The following is a 26,144-nucleotide window of genomic DNA, read 5'->3' on the forward strand; positions in this document are numbered from 1 at the left end:
CATCAAAATTAAAAGTAAAATACACGCTTTAACAACGTGTCATAATTCCGGTAATACCCCAAAGCATTTGGAATTTTGCCGTGTTCCTACAGAGCGATATGGTTGAGTGAAGTAAAGCGTTGTCGAAGCTACAAAACTCAGAAACGCAAAAAGTTCACAAAATAGCCTATAGAATCAATCTGGCAAGCAATAAAGCATATAATTAACACTGGTACTCAAGAAATGTATAGTGGCTACTGAACAGATGTTTTAGTGCATGTTTGTTTTTGAAGGTATCAAAGTACATATTTCTTCGTCTTTTAGCTTAAATATCACAAAATTGCGTTTCCTGTCGCACTTGACTCATTATTAAAGAAACAAGAAAAGATGGAAAGCAGACGTTTTTGCCGGCATGATCTACAGAGAGATGCAATTCCAAATATATATACAGTCGTGGCCCGTTATACGACCCCCGTTAATATGAACGACTCGAATTATGGACAGTTTTACTGGGGACCAAATTTTTTGGATATATTCAAGTCTCGTTAATATGGAAACTCGCTGTACGGACAATGGAAAGAGTGAAAATGTACGAAGCCCCTTGGGACCCATTTATTTTTGTCCTGTTATTATGGACAGCCATGAGAATAAATCCTAAGTGACTCTGAAGGATGTTCTAGCCCTTGTATTTTCAGTAAAGGACACCAGTGAAAGGCACCGGCAAGTTGCCTGTCAACAAGCCTTACGATATGCAGCGTTGCATGAATGGGTGCCGGAAAAAAATTCTTTCTATGCACTACGTTTAAAGTCACTTTATACAGCTGTCGCGCGAGCGAGCACAAAGATTTCGGGATGGTAACAGTCACAGTAGGAGATTCTTCATGACACCAAAGGCATCATTGTCTCATGTATCACTAGGCACTGATAGTGATGACCAGAATAATCCCGTTTAGCTTTGAGTATTGCCCGATTTTCACCTCACTGCAGCCTGCCAATACGTAGAGAAGCAGTCCGTAATCATAAGGTTTTTTTACATTTTTTTGTTTTCCTCCCGCGTTCGTTATTATGGACGGCTCGCCTTGTAGACACTTTAGCTCGAAAACCAAAGTGTCCACATTAACTTACGACTGTATTCGTGCACATGTGGGCAGTAGGTTTCTTTCTTTTTTTAAGAGTGGTGTTCCGACGAAACACAAAAGATATTGTCTCGGAAAGTAATTAGAGAACTGTAAATATTCACCGAGAAGCAATTCTTTTAGTTTGGCTTGGTTTAGTTTGCTTTGTAACTCACGTTTTTGTTATTTTGACTTGCAACAGTTCCGACTTTGCACTCACTCGCTCCTGCCTGGACTGCCAAGAGGCAGTTGGCAGTATGTAATAACTAAATAAATAAATACATAAAGTATGAAAATGTGGAAAAAAATCTTGCAAACTGAAATGCTCTAGCTCCTATCTTCGCCAATAAAACGCGTGTTAAATTATCCTCGAAATACACAGGAAATGTAAGGTCTACTGTGTGTCTGTAACAAGATACGACTGCGCTCAGACCCTAGAGTCATATTCTACGCCACCACAAAACTAGCGAAACCGCGCAAATAGCTGCTCTGGAAAAAAAATAGTATGCAGTACACACTAAAAGGAATAAAAAAGAAATTTTCTGCCTGCAAAGAACCGTTGTCTACCGGCATTCGCCCAGGTCGTTGATATATCTATAGCCAACTGGGAGAACACGATTAAAGCAGTGAAGGACGCAATGCTTTGCACTACGATGCATGCAGTGTCAGCCAGGATTTTATTGCAAAACTGTATTGTCACAGGAACCGCCATTGACGAGAAATTGTACAAACAGCAGAGATTCTTCACTGTGGCCTCAACACTGTGAGCGCTACAGTGGTCGCTAAGCTTTAAAAGCAAGCGCTAAGTTCTTAGAGTGGAGATGGTCTGAACTGGGTCGCTTTTGATTTACGACACCTATAGCTTCCATTTACTTTTTGCACACTATTTATGATCACTATAGCATAAATAATCGATACGTAACCAGAATGAAGGGCACTTTCAATTAACCCTTCTTTGCGTCTACTCGTGTTCATGTCCTATGCTCTGGCGGCGCTGCAAAACAGTGTTCGTGCGTAACGAGCTCAAAGTGTTAAATGTCTCAACTTGACAGGGCTTATTAAAGATAAATAGGAGAGGCTTTTTCAACCTGACAGCTTATTTTGACAGGCGCTCTGGATTGCGTCCTAGAATTGTTCGCAAGTTTCCTTACCCTTAGCGACCTAAGACAGCGCAAAGCTGTACATAGAGCATAAAACGATTAAAAATTGACCTCTCAGTGGAAAGCATTAGGACACGTTACCCTGCATTTCAGGCTAAGTTATTGTCAAACTTATCCGCTTTTCATAAACACGTGTCGTACTATTGCGCCATCTTTTTAATCTGACAGTTCCTACCGCAAGTCGTTCTTGTCGGACCAGTTCCCTGCATCCTGAAAAAGGGGCGAAACATTTTTTACAGCTAGCTGGTCTTCCTTCACAGTGAGACGCTATCACAAACTGCTATTGACGGTGCACTAAAACAATGCAGGTTCTTCAACGGAGCGATGCCTTTCCTGCTGGTCAAAGACGTGGAGCTCTTGAAGAAAGTTCTAGTCGAAGAGCACCATGTATTTCCGGACAGAGGGGTTTGTACTCCACTGTGCGCTATTAATAACTTTTGAATGATTTGCTTCAGCCCTTGAAGTTTTCTTGCGGTCGACGCTCAAGCAAATAGCCCAAGGACCTCAATCAGTTCTGTTGTTTTTTTTTATATATTCACATGATCTGCAGGCAGCTGCTTTAATGCCATTCTTATTCCGTGCATTTTCCTAGACAGATAAACTCGCGTTACATATTAAGTGTAAGGTTTCGCACTTTCACAAGCACCGACAAATTCCCTTTCATGTAAATATTGGTTTATGGTTTATTGGGTTTAACGTCCCAAAGTGACTGATGCTGTGAGAGACGCCGTAGTTAAGGCCTCCGGAAATTTCGACCACCTGGGGTTCTTTAACGTGCACTGACGTCGCACAGTACACGAGCCTCCAGAATTTCACCTCCATCAAAATTCGACCGCCACGGCCAGGGCCGAACCCGCGTATTTCGGGTCAGTCAAGTAAAGAATTATCGCGTAGGTTCCCTTTCATGTAAATATTGGTTTATGGTTTATTGGGTTTAACGTCCCAAAGTGACTGATGCTGTGAGAGACGCCGTAGTTAAGGCCTCCGGAAATTTCGACCACCTGGGGTTCTTTAACGTGCACTGACGTCGCACAGTACACGAGCCTCCAGAATTTCACCTCCATCAAAATTCGGCCGCCACGGCCAGGGCCGAACCCGCGTATTTCGGGTCAGTCAAGTAAAGAATTATCGCGTAGGTAGCAGGAAGATGAAATTAAATGTTATGTTTGAATCCCGAATATACTTGCCACGCACAGCGCCCTGATGTGCTGTGTACTAAGTCCGTAAAGCGAGACATCATTTCACCTGGCTTTGCCCGTGGTTGTTTTCACAGTCATAGAAAAAGTCCAGTAGGATGCTTTATTGCAACGCAGTCTAAATTAAAAAATTTGCGTGTAACGGTGTCTGAATACATAGCTGACCTGTCGGCGCATACAAATTCGCCCAGCGGCAGCGCGATGAGCTAAAAACAATTCTTCACACGTCACCTCGTTATAAAGCGCCTGTACGATTCCCTTGTTAAGGTTCCAGTTCTCTACGCAGTCTGTGTTTCATCGTATAAAGCTGGTCTGCCGAATTGCCATTGAATCAACTTGCTGTAACACTGCCGTTCTACCACAAAATACCTGCGAAGAGGTTCACTGCCATGGTGGCTCAATGGTTATGGCGCTCGGCTGCTGACCCGAAAGACGCGGGTTCGATTGTGGCCGCGGTGGTCGAATTTCGATGGAGGTCATGCCAGAGGCCCGTGTACTGTGCGATGTCAGTGCACGTTAAAGAAGCCCAGGTGGTCGAAATTTCCTGAGCCCTTCACTATGGCGTTCCTCATAGCTTGAGTTCCTTTGGTAAGTTAAAACATGATATGCCAAACCTGCGAGGGGGCCTCCGCCACCCGACTGCTGCACTATTCACCAGTCATCCTGTCCATCATCGTTAATTCTGCGAAGTCAAATTTCACTGAAGACCGCAAATTGTCGATGTTGGATTACGTCAGTTAGACTTGTTCTGGTTAGAATGAAATCTTACGTTTCACTTTAACGTGATCACAGTAACTGGCGATTTATTAAGCCAACATCTCCTGTTTACATTAATTTACTTGACCCTAACTTTGCAACCAATAAAGTTATTAGAGAAATTCAGCAATTTAATTAAATTGCATGGAGCAATATATTGCAGTAATAAACAGTCTCTCAGTGATAAGCTGCGTGCACACAGGCTAGTTAGTTCAGTAGCCCGAGTACACGTCTCACCAATAGAACTACGCGAAGTACGCAGGAAACTAAGTATTCGTTATTCTAAATATAAGAATAAATTTCTCCTAACGGAGCAAGCGATTTTATTTGCTTCCTTGTGCACGCCTGAATTGCCAACAAGAGTGTCAGGAATTATGCTTCCTTAAAGGCTAGGGCCTAAAATCCTGGCTCGGACTCGGCGCCTGCTCCGCACACGCATTCGGCAAGACACTACACTTATATTTTTAATATCATGGCAGACTGCGAACTACTACAAAGACATGGAAAAAGACAAGAAACATCACACGTCAAAAATAGGAAGACCAACGTGCACCATACGCTATTAAATAAATTTGAGACGTTTCGTCTTCGCTGTGGAGCCTTGTTCACCTTAATGTCGATGTTCTTTAACAACAACACTTTGGTCAATATTGTTCTACTCTTTTTTGACATAAAATTACTATCTGACCAGATGATATGCCGTAAGACCTCAGATATTTCAAGAAACTAGCACGATCGTGTATGTACTCAACCACGTCGGATGTTTGTCATGAAACATTTTGCCGTGAAGTAGGTTTTTCCATTATGCTGGACTGTGATGAAAAGCACCCTATCAATTCACCATGCTAAACAAGTTGAACAGGTTCTCGTTCAAGACAGCAGTTCTAAAAGCACAGGTTTTTTTTTACTAAAACAAGATAAAAACAGCCTCTACAGGTCATAATCATGCCTGCTTGCTCGTTTAGATCACAGGTATTAGAGAAAATAGCTCGTCATGCAACGGCAGGTGATTTTCCTAAAAAAAAATTATTTAACCTATGCAGGCGCTGTTTGGTGTCCTCCCTGCTCCTGTGCACCCAAATTCCATGGTTTTCACAGCAACGAGAGAGCGCTGGAAAGGCCTGAGGCGGACGATCAGCCCTGCGTTCACTGCCAGCAAGCTGTCTAAGGTAGGACTCGTAGTAAATTCTTACTGCTGCCGGCATTTCCTTCGTGTTTTAGAAAAGGGTGGAATGAACAATTTTTTTTGTATATTGAGATGTGTTCAACGAGATGTCTTCGGACCATTGGCACATTTGCTGCTTCTTTTCATGACGTCTGTGATACACGAGGTGTTCTGGGGAAGTTTTATTGATATTTCCAAATATCACAATGGTAATATATGGTACGTGGTACGGGGGGGTTAGCCTTGCTGATCCGCACATGAGCTATTAGAGACGCCGTGGAGTGGGGCTGCGGATAAATTTTGGACCAACTGGTGTTCTTTAACTTCCACCATCATCGCACAGCCCACGGAAATTTTGCAGCGAGAGCTACACTAGGCTAGTCAACGGCGCATTCCGGGTAAGCGTCGCTAGTCACTACTGCGCATGCGCCACTAGTTGCGCCGAGCCACAAGTGTTCCGTCGATGCGCCGCGCCTTTCCTCAAAATCCAATTTTCAATTCCCTTTTTCTTCCTTTCTTCTTTCCCTCCCTCCTTTATCCCTTCACTTAAGGCGTGGTTCGGGTGTCCACCGAGATATGTGAGACAGTTACTGCGTGATTGATTTCCTTTTCTCAAAAACGAAACAAACCAAGTGAGCCACCGGCGTTCATTTTTGTTCATTGGCGTTGGCAACGTTGTAAAGTCAGGAAAGGAAAGGCGCACAACTGGCTCTTTGGGTCAGTGGACACGTTCATCTTGCTTTCTAGAAGTGGCGTTGCTGCCCAACAGCAAAAACCTGCTTTGATTGCGTTCCGCGCACAGGATAGGCGACGCGCTCACCCTGCCACCCTGGCAGATGCAAATTAATAATTAATCGCGAGAGGTCGGTCACTTAATGAACGCTGCGGCTTGTTGCGGCAGTGCCGCGTGTCTGCCTCGATGTTTTTAGTGCTAATGCATGCAGCCCACATCTCTCTCTCACCACCACCACGTACCTCAGAGCGCGATTGAGGCGTCCACTGACCCAAAGAGCATCTGCCACCAGTACTGAAGCACCTGAGCTCGGGCAGCGGAAATAAGGGATAACAGGCAGAATGGAGAAATGAAACTAAAGAGATGAAGGGACAGGAAGAGAGAATAGGGGGAGAGGTAATGTCCACGAACTATTTACACAATACGAAATGTATGCAGGTTGCGCGCGTGATTACTTCGTGAGGAAGCAATAAAAAATTGGCGGTGGGTTAGCTCTAGTTAAACCTGGAGTGACGCGGTAGCTACAGCTGGCCGGTTGGAACTTGCTCAGTTGAATTGCAAAGTCAGTTTTTCGCCGCTCCGTTTCGCTGCGCGTTCCTTCTTCATCTTCGTCCCACTTGACACGGCGCATGTGCACAGCTGTTGCAGCTCGGTTTCGCCTGTGCGGCGAGCCGCCGGCAACAGCAGCTGCTCCGCATCCCGTGCCTGGTCACGTGACCAACCACGTGACGAACGACGTGATCAGCCACGACGCTGCGCCACCGGCAGCTGCTCCGCACCACGTGACAGCGTGGCGGCGCACCCACTGGGTTGCAGCGCCGCCGCGCTGAAGGCTCGAAATGCTACCGTAACTTAGCTATCGCTACAAAACACACGCGCACAGCACCATGCTGGCTACAACTGGAGTCGGGCGTCCAGTTGTGAATCGTCCAAGGTAGCACTCGCGGAGCGTCCGGTCACTGCGCGTAACTACCTGGCGGAGAGCAGACGGCACGTAAAGCCCCTCTGTCCGAGGAATGCACAGAGGCTCACCAAGGTTCGCTCACGGGTGCGCGCACTGCCCTGCGGCCACAATAGCGTCTTGAGGGAGTGTGGTAGTATGGGTTGAGGTAATCCACATTTATTTTTTACACTTCGCATCCAAGACAGGCCGCCCTGATAGTCATTCGGTTCCATGGCTATGGAATCGGCCGGCAAACGACGTAGCTACCAAGGCACCGCAGCGAGGTTCTCAGAGTAATATGGGGATTTATTTTTGGACTATGTTTCCGGTGGTAGACACGTATAAAAAAGCCGGATATCTAACTTTGCTGAGCCCTTTATACAAGATCTAGTACTAGTTCATATTGCAGTCATTACAGTCAGTCTCCGTGTAACGGGGTGCCTGTCAGCCCCCGGCTCCGGCCTGAAGCTTTCGATAGTATCTCCAGCTTATTGCTCTTGACGAGTAAATCGTGAGGCTAGCATTTTAATGCGCTCGAGTTGTTCACGGTGCCTCGCTGAGAACGGTTTGGCTTGGCTTATCAAGGTTTAACGTACCGAAGCGAATGGCCGTACGTCATAGCGTCGGTGTACGCAGAACTGGGCGAACGTAAATTGGGCGCAAGTAATGAGCTGCTTAGAGGAGCAGACGCAAATATTCATCACTTCGTGATATCACTAGCATTTATCCTTTTATCTTTATATCCTCGCACCTTTGCATTCCCCTCCCCCCCCCTTACTTTACTTTCATACCGCCCATATTTGGCACCTACAAGAGACAGTCTCAAACTGCCCGCGCATCATGTTTCGATGATGCCTCTCTTTCTCGATCTCTCTGGGCTCACACAAGCGGCAAATATCGTTCAGCGAACACACAGACGAATCGGCATGCAAAGGCAGATTAGCCGTGTAAATCAGCATGAGAACTCGAAATGACTCCTACATCCATCCTTCTTGTTTAAATAATCCAGTTGTTTGCGTAATTTTGCACTATCATACATACCAGTGAATTTTCTAAAGGATCTACATGAGGACCCCTTCATGCACATATCACCGTGTGATTGAATTCCGTGAATACCAGCAATGACTGAATGCCAGCAAAATTGTGATCGTCCTCAGAGCAACGCGGGACCCATGAACTGAAAACAAAGTTGTCATCCTCGCGACTGCGAGGCGCCAGCTCCAGAAAAGCGGCGGCGGCCGGGGTGGCTACTCTCTTTTGTTTCGGGAGAGAAGGAGTGCATCCCCCTCGCCTTTAAGCCACTTCGGCGGGGATCCCACAGTAGAGCGGGACGGTGTCGGTCGCACGGCGCCAGGAAAACAAATGCCCCAATCTTCCCTATGCTAAGAACGGCGGCGACAAGCGAGAGAAGCTGCCTTTTAAAACGAGTTTCTGCGGTCAGTAGACGACGACCTCTTCGGAAGCGGTGACCTTTCTATGATATATCCTTCATGTTGACCCTGGTCAGCGCCTGGTTCCAACAGGGCCGACTTTACCTGGTGGTGAATCTCCGTCGCGGACAGAAGTGCTGCGTAACTGTGGCATCATTGCCATCGCTGTAGGATGAGCTACCCTTGTCATCGGAACAACAGAGAGATGATCCCGCTTACGCCTCCTGCTCTGGACGGCCACTGAAGATAGCACGGGCGTGCCGCCAATTGGACACCCGTCAAGTAGCCACATTCTCCAGTTAGGGACACCAGTCCATATAAAACCCGCATGATCACAGGCTGTCAGATGGTTTTTGAGAACTCCTGTAATCATGTAAAATAAACAGTACAGTCCTCGTCAGCACCTTCCGTGCTCGCTACTCTGACTTCCGCCGCCGGGTTCTTGATCTAACACCTTCCACGCAACATGCGCACAACACGCGACCTGAGCCACAAAAGCCCTCACACAATGCGTCAAAGCCTGCTTTCGCCACTTCCGACGTCCAATTGTGGCTTGCGGAACGGCAGCTTTGCAGAAAGCGCCTCCAGTTCACCGTTTCTCACGCAATGATATAATGCTGCTCTGATGAGACAAAAGGGGTTCATCAACGTTATGTTTACATGGTGGGCCGACCGTTGACGCTACTTACTAGGCAGCCACTGGTATGTAATTACCATAACAGTTTAAATTTAATTGTTATCTTAAGTAATAAGGGAGCTATTCCTCATTGGCATCCACCCAAACGCAGCAATACGGCTATAAAGCTTTCCTTTGTAGCCGTATGGCTGCGCTTGGGTGGATGCAAATGAGTAATTACTGCCTTATTACAAATTTACTCCGCCTTGGGGGATTCCCCTAAACATCTGACCAACGCTGCTCCCACTTCGAGATATTGATCAATTCGCACCCGCCCTACCATAAGCTTGCCGTCCCGGTTAGCTCAGTTGGTAGAGCGACTGCTCCGGTGAAGCGGTGGTCCCGGGTTCGAACCCTGGACCAGGACGAATTTTTTCTTTAAATGCGAAGTTTCTGAGAAAGCTTCATAGGAAAACAAAAATACATGAATCGCCGACCAGAGGCTTGTGTCAATAAACGACGTTTCGGCTTCCTTACGGAAGCCTTGTTCACTGAAGGCTTTACTAAAAAACCCGGCTCTTAAATACGTTTCAATAATCGTCCGAGGCATCTTGCATACACTGGCGGGAGATTGCCGTCATTGCGATTAAGTGTTTTTTTAGTCGTTTGTATCGCCAGCGACTCAAGATATTGGCGTGTAAGCCCGTTTCTTTCTTTGGCGATAATAGAGGCCTCATTCCAGCAGATACGATGTTTTGCTGATACGGCATGCTCCGCAAGAGCGTTGGCAACTACTTTTTGGTTTTCTGCGTCCTTCTTGTGCTCTTTCAGGCGCCTTCGAAAATTCCCGCTTTCGCCTATGTATACATAATCGCACTCAGCACAAGGGATCCGGTACACCACGCCCGGAAATTTTTCCTTTTCCAGCTTTTCCTTCACATTCACAAGTTCGTGCCGTAACTTGTGGGTGGGAACGTGGTTAATGTGCACGTCGTACGAGCGCAGCACGCGTCCCAGTGCTTCGCTTACTCCAGGCACATAGGGGATGGCGGCACGTGATTGGCAATGGTTGCGGGCCGTGTTCTCTAGGAGCACTGAGCGGCGTTCCACGGAGGCTAGAAATTTCCTGGGGTAGCCGCAAGTCGTCAACTCACGGCGCACTTGCACCAGGTCCGAGGCATGGTCTTGATGTCGTGAGCAAATTTTTCTCGACCTTTCGATGAGTGAAGCCGCAACAGCACGTTTGTGGCAGGCCGGGTTCACTGAGTTAAAATGTAGGTACCTGCCCTTGTGGGTCGACTTACTGAACACTCGAAAGGAGAGGTTATGGCCCACTCGCTCCACTAACACGTCCAAGAATTGTAGTTGGTTGCCAACCTCCTCCTCGACAGTGAACCGTATGGCCTTTTCCATGCTGTTAATGTGCCTGGTGAACGCGGCAAGTGCGTCCTTCTTGACTATACAAAAACAGTCGTCGATGTACCGCAGGAACACATTAGGTCGTGGATGGAAGGAGGCCAGAGCCCGGTTTTCGATGGCTTCCATGGTCATGTTGGCGGCCGTGACAGAAATGGAAGCGCCCATTGCAGTTCCGTGCACCTGCTTGTAGAACGAACCTCGAAAAACGAAGTACGTGTTTTCGAGGCAAAACACCAACAACCGTGACAGGTCCTGTGCCTCAAGGGGTGTTCTTTCGCTGAGCTTCTCGTCATTTTGGAGGGCAGCCGCGCAAACATCTACCGCTAGATCGACTGGGACGCTGGTGAAGAGCGACGTAACGTCAAAAGACACAATGATGTCGTCATCCTCCACCACGACGTCACGCACTTTTTCACTGAAGTCAAACGAGTTGCGTATGAATGTGGGTCCTTTTCCTACTAGCGGCGCGAAGACACGGTGAAGGTAGCCCGACAGCTGGCATAGGGGCGAACGGGTAAAATCCACTATCGGTCGCATAGGGACGCCCTCCTTGTGGATTTTCGGAAGGCCGTATAAAGCAGGAGCAGACCCATTGTGACAAAGGAGTCGGTAATAGAGTGCCTTGTGCTGTGGAGGTACGCAGCGAAACACATAGGCAAGATGCTTTTGCAGCTCTCGTTCTACCTTCAGGGTAGGGTCCTTCTACAGTGCGATGTACGTGCTCTTGTCTTGCAGGAGTTCCATCATTTTTTTGTCGTAGTCGGTGCTGTTCAAGATGACGGTAGCATTGCCCTTTTCTGCGGGAAGGATAACAATTTCCCGGTTTCTGCGCAGGCTTCTTATTGCGTTGCGCTCCTCAGGAAGCATGTGAGAGGCCTGTCGGGTCGGCAGTTTGGCAAGGATGCTCACAACTCGAGTTCGAGCTTCATCGCGGCGGCCGCCCTCAACTTTCATCACTGCACGTTCAACAGCACAAATTACCTTTCTTGCGTCCGGAGCAGACCCAGCGTTGAAGTTTAATCCAAGCTCAAGCACTGCTAGCTCGGATTGGGTAGGCTTGTAGGTAGACAGATTGTGGACTGTGGAGCTCGTGCTGACTGGGCGACTAGCAAAGCTGGCTTCCTCGTGGCAGGGCATCAGTCTCACCATCTTGTTCTTGTGAGCCGCTTGTCGTTGTTGAGACTGAAGGCTAGCTTTGTAGTTGGCATGCAGCTGGATGCTCGCGAACTCGTTTGGGCATATGTACTCGAGGCGGCGACGAGCAAAGAAGAGTTGATTTTGAAGGCACCTGGTTATGTCTTTGCAGTTTAGGATCCTGGCCTGCAGTCACTGACGTTCTGCTCTTGCTATGACGCTGTGTCCAAAAGCGGAGTCGACGGGTCGCAGCAAGCGGAGCGATCTGGGGGTTAGGTTTCTGGCCTTGCAGGCGAGGTTGAAATCTAAATGGTCCCTAAATGAAGATAGTCGGACGGTCATGGAAACGTACTGGCGGACTTGAGTTATGAAAGGCTGGCCATACGACCGTCGTAACTGGATGAAGTCTAAGGTTGGACGAAATCTCGTCTGGTCGGGTAGTAGCGTCATAGGAAAGCAAAAATACGATTCATGTATTTTTGTTTTCCTATGACGCTACTACCCGACCAGACGAGATTTCGTCCAACCTTAGACTTCTTCTGAGAAAGCTGTTTAGCTTTCTTCTGTAGCCGTTTGGCTGCGCTTGGGTGGATGCCAGTGAGTAATTACTCCTCTATTACAAATTTACTACACCTTGGGGGATTCCCCTAAAGTAGTGGTGTGCGAATGTTCGAAATTTCGAATACGAATCGAATACGCTTGATATTCGATTCGTTTTCCCATATTCGAGAATTTCCGAATATTCGAAAATTCCCGAATACTGGTCAGCGATCGTATACTGCGCAGACTTTCATAAATTCGACCATGGCAAAACCATATTATCTGGGCAAATCAGCCGATGATCGAGTTAAAAACTCCAGGAAAACAATACAGAGGTCCCATTCCCATTTTTCTCTGTCGTTTATCACGCGGACCGATCGCATTCCGACGCCTGTAGGCTTGACCTTGTCCGAAATTCCGCAAGTGGTCTTCCCACATATCACACGTGCTTCAAACACGATGGCCGATGTCCCGCTTCTAACAATCGCAACGCGAAATCGCGTTTTTTGTAATCCTTCCGTAATACATTACATATTTAATGCCCACATCCGAAGAATGTGTCCTGTCGCCTTCATAACTCTCCGAGCGTGACCTCCGCCATCCTGTTTTCATAACTACGCTATGCGAGAAAGCCCACTTGCGGAATTTCGCGGGAGCCTCCTGAAGGGGCGCGTCGAGTTGTCACAAGGATCATCAAAATCCCGCCCACTGCATGGTGCATTCGAACCCTCGCACATCTCTAGTGGGTGTAAAGGCAGGTGTGACAAAGATCGGAAGGCCCCTGTCGCTAAGTAGAAAAAAAGCCTGGCCGCGTAGTTTCGGTTTGTGAGGTTTCGCCGCTGTCCCGCTGCAAATGCAACTGTCGGCCGGCGCATTAGCTCGTACTCCAATCCCAGCTCCGCGCGGTATTCGGACGCCGACTGGCACGTCGCAGACGATTTGTTTCTCCTTTTTATAAACAGTCCCGCCATTCCGACGCCAGTGTGTGTTCTCCGGCCCCTTGCTAGCATTTGTGTTGTTCTTCCAGCACTCCAAAACGGGAGGCTCGTCGCGGGCTTACACGTGTTAGCTTGATGGAGCCGCCTCATAAGGCCTTACTGCATCTTCGCAATTACGGCTGGTTATTTTTTTTTCGGGGAGTGGGGGGGGGGGGATATTATGAATGGAGGCCTTTGGATAGATCTGGCATTTCTTGCGGTCCCTTGAACTCCGACCCAACGAAGTTTTACTAGTGTTATTTTTTGTTGCCAGCCTTGTCATTTTATGAATTTTGGTTTGCATGACCTCATTACAGTTTGGATACTGTTATGCTGCCTTATCAAGTATAATAATAATAATAATTGGTAGTACACATTTCTGTGCACACTATCGTTTTTATATGGTACTGAGGCAGTCTAGTTTTGTTTATTTTAGTTGCAAATACCATACACTTTTTTGAAAAAAATAATGGCAACAACACTTGCTTGTTTATTCCTTTCTGAAATATTTTTTTTTGTACTGAACAAATATTCGATTCGATATTCGAAGCCATTTTTTCTTCATGTTCGTAATCGGTTCATATTCGAAATTTTCAATATTCCCACACCCTAAACATTTGACCAACGCTGCTCCCACTTCGAGTTATTGATCAATTCGCTCTCGCCCTATTAAAAGCTTGTCGTACCGGTTAGCTCAGTTGGTAGAGCAACCGCTCCAATGTAGCGTAGGTCCCGGGTTCGAAGCCCGGACCAGGACGAATTTTTCTTTAATTACGAAGTTTCTGAGAAAGCTGCATAGCTTTCCTTTGTAGCCGTATCTCTGCGCTTGGGTGGAAGCCAATGAGTAATTACTCCCTTATTACAAATATACTCCACCTTGAGGATCTCCCTAAACACTATCTGAAGTGTTAGAATTTAGTTACCGTTACGTTTCTCTTTTGTCTGTTGTCTGATGTTCGCCGCCAATGACCGCATAAGCTGACGAAATCACCTTTTCTCTGAGAAGGAGTTCTAAATAGATTCCACCCCGCTTATAACAGCCGCAAATATAACGAATGCTTATTACGAGAAAGTGCGGTGCTAGCGTAAAACTATGCAGCACGACAATGGCGATTCCTCACCGATACAGCGAACAAGTGCGGTCGAACCACTAAGTTATAGCGAACGAGAATGCGCCATAAATTCGCCCCACAAGTTGTAAACCTCGCACTCACAGCAAGTACGGGGACCGAAGAGCTTCTCTGAGCCCACGCAATACCGCCCCGTAAAGAACATGTCGACCCCCCCCCCCCTCCTTAAGAACGCAGTAAAAAGGCGACATTGAAAGTGCAACTAATCGTGGTCCAATTCCGCAGCAATGGCCTATAAAGTCAATCGCTGCCTGTATTTGCGCCAACAGGACCAGCCATCCCAAATGGAAGCAGTAACGCGGTGGGCGCGACATGGTGGAAGAGTCAAACGCGAATCTACTGCGCATAGTCGTGGATCAACTAACAGCAGTGATTTCAGAAGTTTGAATGCCTTGCTGACCACGCTGGGCAAGTGCTATGCATCCTCTGCCCAATCGGCTCAAACTGTTATGCTGCTACGTGCAGGCAACGCCAGATAATACAGAGTGCAGCTGACCCTCAGTTAAGACCCTCACTTCTGGCCTTCCGTTATCGAGAGGCGCATTGCGCTGTTTCTTGACGACCATGCGTAATGGAATGAACGAAAAGATGTGGTTTGAGCCAGACCATACAGGTTCTGATATGCATTTCATTGATCCATTGCTGCGGTTTAATATTCCATTACCTATCAGCAGAAGTTTAGAACCGCTCCTTCACCGCTTGCGTTCAGGAACGGCTTACACAAAGAACATTTTTCATACAATTGGCCGCGCAGAGAACCCATAATATGCTCGTGGCCAAGAAAATAAGGATGTGGCTCACCTGCTATCGGATTGCCGAGTGCAACAACCTCAGATCACGATTGAAGAGAAACTTGTGTGCTCTTGAAAAAATACTCTTAAGTCTACAAAAGCTCTTAGGCCCGTGGCCGACGTGTGAGCTGCAAAAGGAGCACTTGTGACATTGATAGCATTCCTTGAGGACAGCTGTATCCTTGGGAAATACTACCTTAGTAAAGATGGAGTAAATGCTAGAGCTCTGACCTCTCTGTGCGTGAGTGCTTTAATATCTTTGTTGTTTTCTTTTTCTGTGTTTTCGGAAAACACTTATTTTGTTTCTTTTACTGTTTTTTAGTGAGTGAGTTCTTTAATAACGTTGTTATTTAGTTTTGCTGCGTGTATTGCAAATAAGCTTATTTATTGTTCTTGTGTCCTTGCTTATTTATTTTTCATGTATGTTGTATTGTCTACTGTTCTCTTAACATTCGAGGTGTTTTTCTTCGTTCGTTAATGTTACTTCTCCTGACGCTTTTAATTTGTTTTATATGTTGCGTACTGTTTGTGTTATGTTGAACTGTACATCGTCGTAACAAGTGATTGCTATCAATTAGTGAAAAGGATTAGCCGAAGCCGCTATGCAGCACCAACCTCTCCTTTTTTGTTCATGTAAATAAAACAAAAGCAGCTGACACGTACTGTGCGCACGAGCGCTACGCTACTTTCGTCGGTGCATGTGCCGAGGAAGGATAGAGGACGCTGTACAAAACACGCATGATAGGGCACATGTAGCTGTTTGGCAACGCGTCGTTTATGCATAGTTGCCTCGCTAGACTACGTTCGGGCGGACGAAAACTTCGCATAGTCGTGCTCTGACGAAGCTTTTGTACCCAAAATGCAATTGGGCATACGCAAGGAAAACAGTGGGAGTGCTCTTGTGGGCGCCATTAACGACAGGCTGAAGAATATTTCTCCCAGTTATTATTCTTTACCTCCGCAGACACCACCGCTAACTTAGTAATCGTAAAAAAAACGAGGAAAACTGAATACTCTAGTTTCATGTTTTAGCAAGCTCCATTCCTTTAGTCCTATTACACATCTGCCAGGTACACAATTTGTCTGACTACAACATCATCCTTGACATTTCACAGATATTTCCCGTGTTTGAGGCTAGCTGCGAAACTTTGGCGGACATCGTTGGAAGAGACGCCGGAGAAGGGAGGTCGAAGGACATCAAGAACCTTTTCCAGAGGTACTCCTTGGAGGTCATGCTAAAGGCCAGTTTCGGCATGGACTTGGACGTCCAGAACACAGCGCCAGGCAGTATTTTCGACAGGCTCACGTCATCGGGCGTCAGACTGCTGCAGTGTCTAGGACTGCAGGGAATCACTCTTGTAGCCAGTAAGTGCAGTACTATTGTGTCTCATGTGATGCCTTTTTACTGACATATTCGTTCGAGGTAGGTTCCACATGAAACATTTGCTTTTCCCGTAAACATGTATTGGAGACGTATTCTAGAAACATTGTGATACAAGACTTTGAGGAAGTATTAAGCCCTTCAGAAACTTTCTACGGGTAAATAACATTCGTTACCTGCAACACGTATGTATTATGACATAAGCACGAAATTTCGCATTCGCTTATTTCCATATCGATCTGATGTCGGAGGAAGCCGCAGCGCGGTTGCGACCTATGCCTGTTTCGCTTCTCTGCTTCCAGCGCTCTTTTCTAACATGATGAAGTATGGCTTGGTAGACTAGCAGGAAATAGACAGCCCATTTATATGATGCCTCCAGCATTTAAACTTTAAAGTTGTTCTCCATTTATATTTCATACCAGAATTATACATTATTTCCGGCTCCTACAAAGTTCATGCTCGTCCACGGGACGAGGCGAAGGCTCGATCTGGAATTCGTTGTTATAGGTCTACTTATCATACTTTTCGCCGTCTCAACTATGAAGATAACGACTTGAGACTAATCCTATTTCTTATACAGGAAAGTGAAGCAGTATTGACGCACCACAAGCACATGCCACTCTTGCTATTAGCGCTCTTTTTTTTCCTTGCTTTAGAACAGGAAACCTAGGTGGGCCCCGAATATTAAATATCGATAACTTCACGGGGATCTACAACCTTTGTCCGTGAAGTTCCGAGACTCAGTCTATTAAAAAATGCGTTTAACATTGAAATCATTTGTGCAGCACCCCTCCGAAATAGTGTCCCTTGGAGTCTATACATACCTTCCAACGCTCTTTGAGGTATTGGAAACAGTTGGAAGACGCTCCTTTCGGCAGGGCTGTCAGCTCCTTTGTCGTGGCGTCTTGAATGGCGTCCACGCTCCCCATTTAGCAACCTTTTAAGGCTCTCTTCACACGAGGAAACAGGCAAATATCGCATGGGAAGAGGTCAGGCGAGTATGGCGGATGGGGAAGTACAGTAATGCTGTGTTTGGCCAGAAATTCAGTCCCGCTGAGAGCAGTGTGCGGACTTGCGTTATTGTGGAGATGGCTCTATTGTCCAGATGCCCTTAAGCCACGGCGACGGCGTCGCAGTGCATCACACATGTGTTGGAACACGCGGATATAAAACTCTTGATTCACTCTAGCCTCGCGGGACGAACGCGTGGTGTGACACCTCTGGCATCGAAAAAACCATCAGCATCGTCTTTTTTTGTCACCGCACCTTTCTCGACGCCGGAGAGCTTGTGGACCGCCATTCGGAGCTCTGCATCTTTGCTTGAGGTTCGTATTGCAAACATTATGTTTCATTTTCAGCTATGATGCTGTCGACGAATGAAGCATCCTTATCTGCCTCTGAGAGCAAATCAGTGCTCACTGGTGCCCGCGTGTCCTTCTGGTCCTGTGCGAGAGGGTGCGGCACAAGTCTGGCATTCAGCTTTCGTTTCCCCAAGTTCTGACGCAAAATTTGGTGGCATGTTGTGCTACTAATGTCGAGAGCATCTGGTAGCATGCGGACTGGAATGGTGCGGCCTTGCTTTAATATTTCCCTGATCCGAGCCACATTGTTTTCATGCCGTGAGGTTGAAGGGCGCCCCTTCCTTGTGTCGTGTTCCACCGACATTCTCCCCGAAACGAATCTCTTGCGCCACTCGAAAACTCGCGCCCGTGATAATGTCTCGTTGCCGTAAGTGTCACGAAGAAACTCATACGTCTATGTCGCTGTCTTGCCAAGCTTCACACAGAATTTTATGATTACACGCGGTTCGATGTGGACGTCTATCTCTCCACATTCACTCACAGTGAAATGCGCAGACAGGTGACAGCCTATTTTTTACATGTAGTGCAATCTAGCGGCTGCCACTGCAAATAACAAAAATAGCTCAGGTTAGCCCGAAAAGATGGCGCTACACATACGCGTCAGCTAAAGTCACTGGAACGGGAAAAGTACCGCATTCGGTTTCTCTCGCCGCCGCGCCGGTCGGCCAGCGCGCGCGCGTTACCGATTCGTTCTTCGCGGTGACGCGGTCATTCCCCGCCATAAATGGTCCGCTCGCTTCTTTCTCGCGGCCGCCGGCACACAGATAATCCGGAGCATTACGTAGCACTTGCTCTTATGGGCAGAGATAAGCGTGCACAGCAAGCGGCGCTGGACCAAATATGGCGGCTGGTTGCGGTAGTGTCCCGTTCCAGTGACTTTAGCGTCAACTAAAACCCCTCATTGCAGCAAAAGTAACGCAAAGCTTTGAATTTTCCGGCTGCCGTCCTCTCCTAGCGCGCCGCCGGATAATCAAGCCTCCCTTTGGCCGAGGCGCAATGGTCACGTGTTAGCGCGCCTTTTTGCTCCGCAGCAGACGCCAGCGCCATTGTTTGGGGCAGGAATCGCGCTTCGTTTTCTTTCTGTGAAACAGTTTCGGCGGGAAGTGTTTTTTTTTAATCTTTGACGGCGTCTACGCGCTGCGGCGATACCGAGGTTCTGTTGCGCTCATGGATGCCACAACCAAGGAGGCAGTGGGGAAAGATTTTTTGTAATTCCGTCCGGAAAAAGCAACGCGGCTCGCCGAAAGGCTTGGCTGCATAAGGATCGGCTAGGCAAACTTCGACAATGGGCTGGATCCGCGACTTTGTGAGGTGAGTGGCCGTTCTGCAGTTGCCAGTAGTGTTGTTTTTTTTTCGGGTGATTTGGTGCGAAGCGCGAGCGCCTGCGGTCTTTCTTCGCAGCTCACTCGCGGGCAACAAAAGCAGTGCTTCTCGTTGTATCCTCTCCGTTCACGCTACTAGCTTTGCTAGGCTCTGCTGGTGCTGCAGGCATTGCAGGGCGTATTGGTTTGGTTTTAGTCGGACTCGATCGCGGGCTGAACTCGAAACTTGCGATTCATGTTCTTTGAACACCGCCATTTACGCTCTGCTCGCGGTGAAAGACTAGCTTTCATGTTACGCGCATCGCTGGATGTATTTGTTTTGTTGCAATTCGACTACTTCGCTCACGAACTCGGTACTAAAGAGGAGGTTTTTGATGTTGAAGCTTCCGTTCGTACTGCCTGTGGTGCAGGCCTAGCTTTCATGTTGCGAGCATCGCTGGACGTATTTGTTGCGGCAGGTTCATACCACAATAAGTCGCCGTTAATGTGCCTTGGCGCAATAACTGCCGCTATCGCTTGAATACTACATATCTGCGTGAATAGTACTTGAGAATTCAAGCAAGGATCTCCGCTAAATGTAGCTGCATACATTTTCTTTTTCTTTTTTCAATTGTCGGTTTAAACAACTCCCTAAATGACCAACGTGTTTGCTTTAAACTAGCCTAAGTAAATTAGGTTTTTGGTTTTTCAGCGCTTGATTTTTTCATGCTGATTCGACCAAAAGCAACTAATTAACAGCAGCAGTCCAGGCTACTGAGGGTTAGGCATGGAGATTTCAAGAGGGAAGGCAATGTTCTCTTACAAGCCATTATTGCATATGCTGACTCAAGATGATGATCACCTAAACAAGTAGCATTCGAATGACTCATGCGGCGTTCTAGTTGCTCACGAAACATCGTTTAAATGCCTTTTTTGGTGGTGTTAATCAATCCAAACTATTAACCATACATCAAAACTCTTCTCACAACCGTGGTTAAGTGCGCAACGATAGGGCATCGTATTCGCCTATTTATACGTATCTACCGTCAGTCGGATATTTTTAACGATAGCCTGCGAGGTGTCCAAGGTATATTAACTCCGAAGTAATCTGCAAGCTTTCCTGCACTAAAATATTTAACATTGAGACGAGTAATCACCTACACACTGAGCAGCACAGCCGTTGCACGAGCGAACGCGCCTTTTGGAGAGTATATTATAGGACCATTAAATCGCCATCCGTTCAAATAAAGCCTAGGCCGCAGATCTGGTCGCATGTCGGTCCACTTCCTCTTTGCGGAATTCAATTTTTATGTGTAAAAGACGCCGGTTGAAAATATCGACTCTGAGACATTCACTAAAGTGCCGCGAGCTCACTTCATTTCCACCGTGTGCACCGCTATCAAAGCGATCGCAGTATGAAAAGCTCCGATAAAGCAGTGCAACGTGGGTCGGGGCAGTAATTTTGGTAAGTAATGTTTGTATCTCACATGCCATGCGGCCGAATCAGAGGCAGAAAATGCAACAAAAAATTCATTCGGGCGCGCGGTCCACTGCACGCTAAAGGAGAGAGCGTTGGGAACACAATGCGCTGAGTATATTCACTACAGTGCCGTGAACTCGCTCGTGCACGCCACTTTCAACGTATGCTCCACAATCAAAGCGATCGCAGGACAAAAACTTTTGACAAAGCAGCGTAGCGTTGGTAACGGCAGTTATTTCACTAACTGATTTTTCGATCTTCCATACCTTCATGTCATTTCGACCGAAGCCAAGGCAAAAACGCAACACAAAATTCATTCGGGCTCGCGATCCGCTTGGCGAGCGTTGGGAGCGTCTGCTAGCATCCCCCGGCCTAGGTGCCACCACCGTCGGAGCACGGGAGGAGCCGAAAGAAGGGGCACCGTCATAGGAGGAGGAGAGGAGATGTCGTTGCTTTTAGTCTATTGAAGCTTAGTCTCGAAACTTTACGGACAAATGTTGTAGTCTGCAATCTAGCTGCATATCAATGAGGCACTTCTTGCCAAACAGTGTTTCTCTCCAGCACCTGTTAGCGCCGACGATAGGCACTGGCTGGACGCTCGATACTCCGACTTGTTTCGGATTCAACAGCTTCCAGCATGCTGTGCTGTTCTGCAAGATTTTATTGCCGTACACTTTCTCGCTCTTCTCGTAAGATCACCCAAAGAGGCATTATCAAGCTCGCCTTGGTGCCTTCCTAAGTAGGTGATGCGGCCAGCTTGGTGAAATCAGCTTCAGAACCAAAGTAAAACTGTTAGATGATGCGGACTAGCTCAAAATATTGCTTCCAATGGTATCTGGCTTTATGATTTCGCAGATAAAAAGGGGAGTTAAGCATGATCTTGCGCAGACCGGAAAGCGAAGTGCTCACTAGAAGCCCCGCCCACCAGCCACCTCCAAGCGCACCTCCTTAGCTAAGAGGCTGCCCTCTCACTCACAGCCACCTTCGACTCACCTCTTCAGCCGACCTTTACCCTCCAGAAGTGCCACCGACTACCCTTCCAACTCCAGCCTCCAAAAGTCTTCCACATACTAGAAAGCTACGTAGAAGCAAAACGAAACGCGACAGCCAAATCAGCTTTGAAGACTCGGTGAGAAACCAAGCTGCTCTTCAGAAGCATTACACATGAGCTACCTCCGCATTCCACCTCCATCCACCCAGGGAGAGTGTTGATGCAATGTTTAGGGAAACTCAAACTTTCCCAAATTTCCAGCTGTTAATCAATACGCAATCTCCCTAACATATGCTAGCCGTGCAGTTAACTCGCTTGAAGAGCGACTACCCTGCTTGGTGAGGTGCTGGTCCCTGGTTCGAGCCCCGAACCATGATGAATTTTAATGACATATCATTAGGCTTTGAATCATGCAATTTGATGCCCTGCGTCAGTCACAGAAGTAGCTATTTGATCGAGCGACGTCAAGTGAGCCTGTGATGTCAGCACAACCTGCTCACCGTCAAAGTCAAGTCAAAGTCAAAGTCAAATTTATTTTTCTCCGAGAGGAAGAAAGGGGGCAACGGAAAAAAGCTGCACATGCGCAGCTTGACGAAGCCCGGCCCCCTTGGGTACAGTTCAGCAGCAATTCAAGAAAAATAAACAAAGGACGCTGAATGACAAACATTGTACAAGATATAGACACATGGACGACAATGTCAGGGTTTTATACGTGAGATGCAAAAAGTAAGCGGCTGGCATAATACAATGCACGTGGTACAGGGCGTAGTTGCAGCTGTATGTAAGCAAAAATGTCGTTAGCTGCACGATATAAAGAAAAAAAGGAAGGGATATAAAATCAGACAAGTGGGCAATAGCGCAGCGGAGGATAAGAAATGAAACCAGAGACAATGGTGAGGGTATTAACAGAAAGCGGATGCATTACGATCTAATTTTTTGAAAAGTGAGCGTGCAGATTCTGTATTTGTATCAACACCAACGCGACTGAGTGCGTTCAAGAGGACGGCGATGTGGTACGACAAAGATTGATTGCCATATGTTGTGCGGCAGAAACGTTCGACCCATGAATTATTGTGTCTGGTGTTATGACTATGAGTGCGCGTGTCAAGGTTGAATAGCTGAAGAAAATAGTGATTATTAGTGCGAACAGCAGTCTTGTACTGGCAAAGAAGGCGGAACGAATACATGGTTTCAATTGGAAGTATGCGATAGGGTGCGAAGTATGCGGACGTATGATCACGGTATGAAATATTCGCAATGGCTCGAATTGCGCGTTTTTGACATATTTTTAGTTTATGAATGTTTTCTTTGGATGTGGTCGCCCATACAAGATGACAATAATTAAGTGCAGATAAAAATAAGGCGTTGTACACCATCCTTTTTACTTTTGTAGGTAATATATGCCGATTCCTACTCAATATTCCCGCGATTCTGTTTAATTTGTAGCAAACGTGTTCAACGTGCTTATCCCAGGTTAGGTTTTCTGAGAAAAAGACCCCAAGTGATTTAACGCGCGTTCGTATATCAATTTCATCATTCGCTAGAAATAGCTTTTCTGTGGGAGTGACAGGGGTGTTTCTTGCACGAAAAAGTATTGCTTGAGTCTTTTTTGCATTAATTCTCAGAAAGTTATTTTCGGACCAACGCTTAACAAACTGTAATGCTATATTTGCTGTGTGTATCAAATTGTTTGGGTTATCTCCGGTAATGAAGAGCGCGGTATCATCTGCATATCCAATCCATTGTACCTCGCTTATAGTGGAAAAGATGTCATTTATGTAAAGAACAAATAGGAGGGGACCGAGAATACTGCCTTGAGGGACACCGGAAGTAAGTTTTTTGACGCTCGAATTTTTATTATTATGGCTAACATACTGAGAGCGGTGTTGAAGGTACTACTGATCCGGAGTTCCCGGGTTCGAACCCGACCGCGGCGGCTGCGTTTTTATGGAGGAAAAACGCCAAGGCGCCCGTGTGCTGTGCGATGTCAGTGCACGTTAAAGATCCCCAGGTGGTCGAAATTATTCCGGAGCCCTCCACTACGGGACCTCATTCTTCCTCTCTTCTTTCACTCCCTCCTTTATCCCTTCCCTTACGGCGCGGTTCAGGTGTCCAACGATATATGAGACAAATACTGCGCCATTTCCTTTCCCCCAAAAGCCTATTATTAAGGTACGATGATAAGAGAGCATTAGAATTTCCCCGTATGCCATAATGCTGCAGTTTCATTATTAACGTTTTGTGACACACGCAATCAAATGCCTTTGAAAAATCTATATATATATATATATATATATATATATATATATATATATATATATATATATATATATATATATATATATATATATATGCCTAAAACTAGTTTCTTATGCTCTAGAGCGTTAACAATGATTTCTTTTTGCGTTAAAAGAGCTGATTCTGTGGATTTTTGTTTCAGAAAACCGTGTTGGCTAGGTGAAATGAGTGAATGCTTGCCTAAAAATGAATAAAGACGAATGTGCATAATTTTTTCGAAACCTTTAGAGAACACTGGGAGAATTGAAATGGGTCGAAAGTTATTTATATTATTTTTGTCACCTCCTTTGTGTATTACAGTCACCTTGGCTATTTGCATTAGCTCTGGAAATGTATTTAGCTCAAAGGCTAAGTTATACATGCTAGTCAACACTGGAGCGATGATATCAATAATGTATTTAATAGGGGCAATTTGCATGTCATTTGCATCACGAGATTTAGAATTTTTGAGGTTATTATATACATAAATCACTTCACTTTCATTACTGGGAAAGAATACCATACTTCCAGAGATATTAGGGATGCAATCTGCAGTGGGAGAGTAAGCTGTGCTTGCGCAGTCAGTTTCCCCAACGGAGACAAAATGCGCATTGAACGCATTAGATAGATCAGTGCCGCTTATGTCTTCATTGTTGATTTTTATGCTGGTGATGTTGGAATGACTGATTGGTTTAATGATCTTATTTAGGCGTTTCCACAACAGTTCGACGTTCCCGGATGCGTCATGCAGATAGGTAGCAAAGTATTCGTGCTTGGCCACTTTGAGCTCTTTATTTACCCTATTTCTATATGTTTTATACGCTTTTAATAAATTTATGTCCTTGCTTTTCACAAATTTCCAGTAAAGATGGTTTTTTATGTTAATTTTATTGACCAGATCCCGTGTTACCCCACGGTTTCCGTGATTTCCTGTTCCTTCGTCGCGCTACAGATGGAAAGTGCCTTTGGTAAAGATCTGTAATTTGACATACAAGGGCTTTGTACATTGCATTTACATCAGTGCTTGAAAGAACATGGCTCCAGTCATGACACTGAACATCGGCTCGAAAAGATGCCAAGGAAGATTGGGTTATGTCTTGTCTACAAATCGGCGGATCGTTTGAAGGTGCAGGATAATCTTTTACATGAATGAAGGCGAAAATGGGCAAGTGATCACTGATGTCGCTAGCAAGCGCACCGCAAGAAGAAACACTTTTATCAGTATTAGTGATGAACAGATCGAGTAGAGTTGCTGACACTGATGTAACACGTGTTGGTTCATTTAGAATGTTTAGAAACCCATATGACTCTAGAATGGACAGGAAATCATTTTTAGCCTTAGAAGTTTTGAGGATATCAATGTTTAGGTCACCGCCAAGAAAAAGAGAGTATTTGTTAAGAGATATAAAATCTAAAAGGCTTTCAAGAAAAAGTAGGAAATTTTTCAGATAACCCTTTGGAGGACGATAAAGAACCGAGAAAAATTGTGAATTCTCACGCGCTGTCACTATTTCGTAGTCGTCAGTCGACTCAGTAAACTCAGGAACAGGGTTCACGTTAAAGCTGTTTTTCATTAATAGCATAACGCCGCCACCATGTTGCAGGGGGCGATTTAACGCAAATGTTTGGTAGTCGTGCGACAAGAACGGGACAGAACTATTTTTGTACCACGTTTCACATACCATAATCGCATCGAAAGAAATGTCAGTTGCATTAATTAAATAATGAAGGTCATCGTGCTTGTTTTCTAATGAACGTGCATTAAGGTGAAGAAAAGATAAAAGACCATTATGATGAAAATTTTTCAGATCGGAAGGTTGTACTGCCATGAGGGCGGTAGAAAACTACTAAAGACTGCAGGTACAGGGCCACGGACCGGATTGCTAGCCTGATCATAATGTGTCGGTTTGCCTAGCCATTTTTTCCAAGTCGTCCAAACAGTTGATTCGGAGTACAGTGCTGTTTTCAGCTTGACGCGCAAATATTTTTCCATCTTTCGTCCATGCAAATTTCCAGTTAACCTGTTTTTTCTTTGTGATGGCAGCACCTAGCAGTTGCTTGTTTTTGCGTGTTAGATGTTCATTAACAAAGACGGCGCTTTCGGGGCTGTAGCCGAGGTCTGTTGTTGTTATTCGCGTTTTCTTCGCCTTTGCTAATACTAAATTGCGTTTCTCCCGCCGGGCAAAGCGCACAATGATGTTCTTTTCATCTTCTTTTGAGGTGGGTACTCTATGGCAGATATCAATGTCAGTTTTTGAGATAGGTTCGC

At 46.2% G+C, this 26,144-nt stretch overlaps 1 protein-coding gene and 1 non-coding gene across 2 annotated transcripts in view; both read left to right on the forward strand.

Annotated features, from left to right (window-relative positions):
* LOC144123121 (cytochrome P450 3A24-like) overlaps positions 1–26,144 on the forward strand; it is an 84,439-nt gene that overhangs the window by 21,737 nt on the left and 36,558 nt on the right. Inside the window, exons 4-6 of the mRNA XM_077656023.1 lie at positions 2,563–2,659; positions 5,250–5,375; positions 16,200–16,449. Coding sequence (XP_077512149.1) covers positions 2,563–2,659; positions 5,250–5,375; positions 16,200–16,449 — 473 coding nt within the window. The remainder of the gene's footprint in view (positions 1–2,562; positions 2,660–5,249; positions 5,376–16,199; positions 16,450–26,144) is intronic.
* TRNAT-GGU (transfer RNA threonine (anticodon GGU)) lies at positions 9,447–9,520 on the forward strand. Its single transcript has one exon. It is a non-coding gene; the product is annotated as a tRNA-Thr (tRNA).

The sequence above is a fragment of the Amblyomma americanum genome, chromosome 3, assembly GCF_052857255.1.
Source record: "Amblyomma americanum isolate KBUSLIRL-KWMA chromosome 3, ASM5285725v1, whole genome shotgun sequence".
NCBI lineage: Eukaryota > Metazoa > Arthropoda > Arachnida > Ixodida > Ixodidae > Amblyomma > Amblyomma americanum.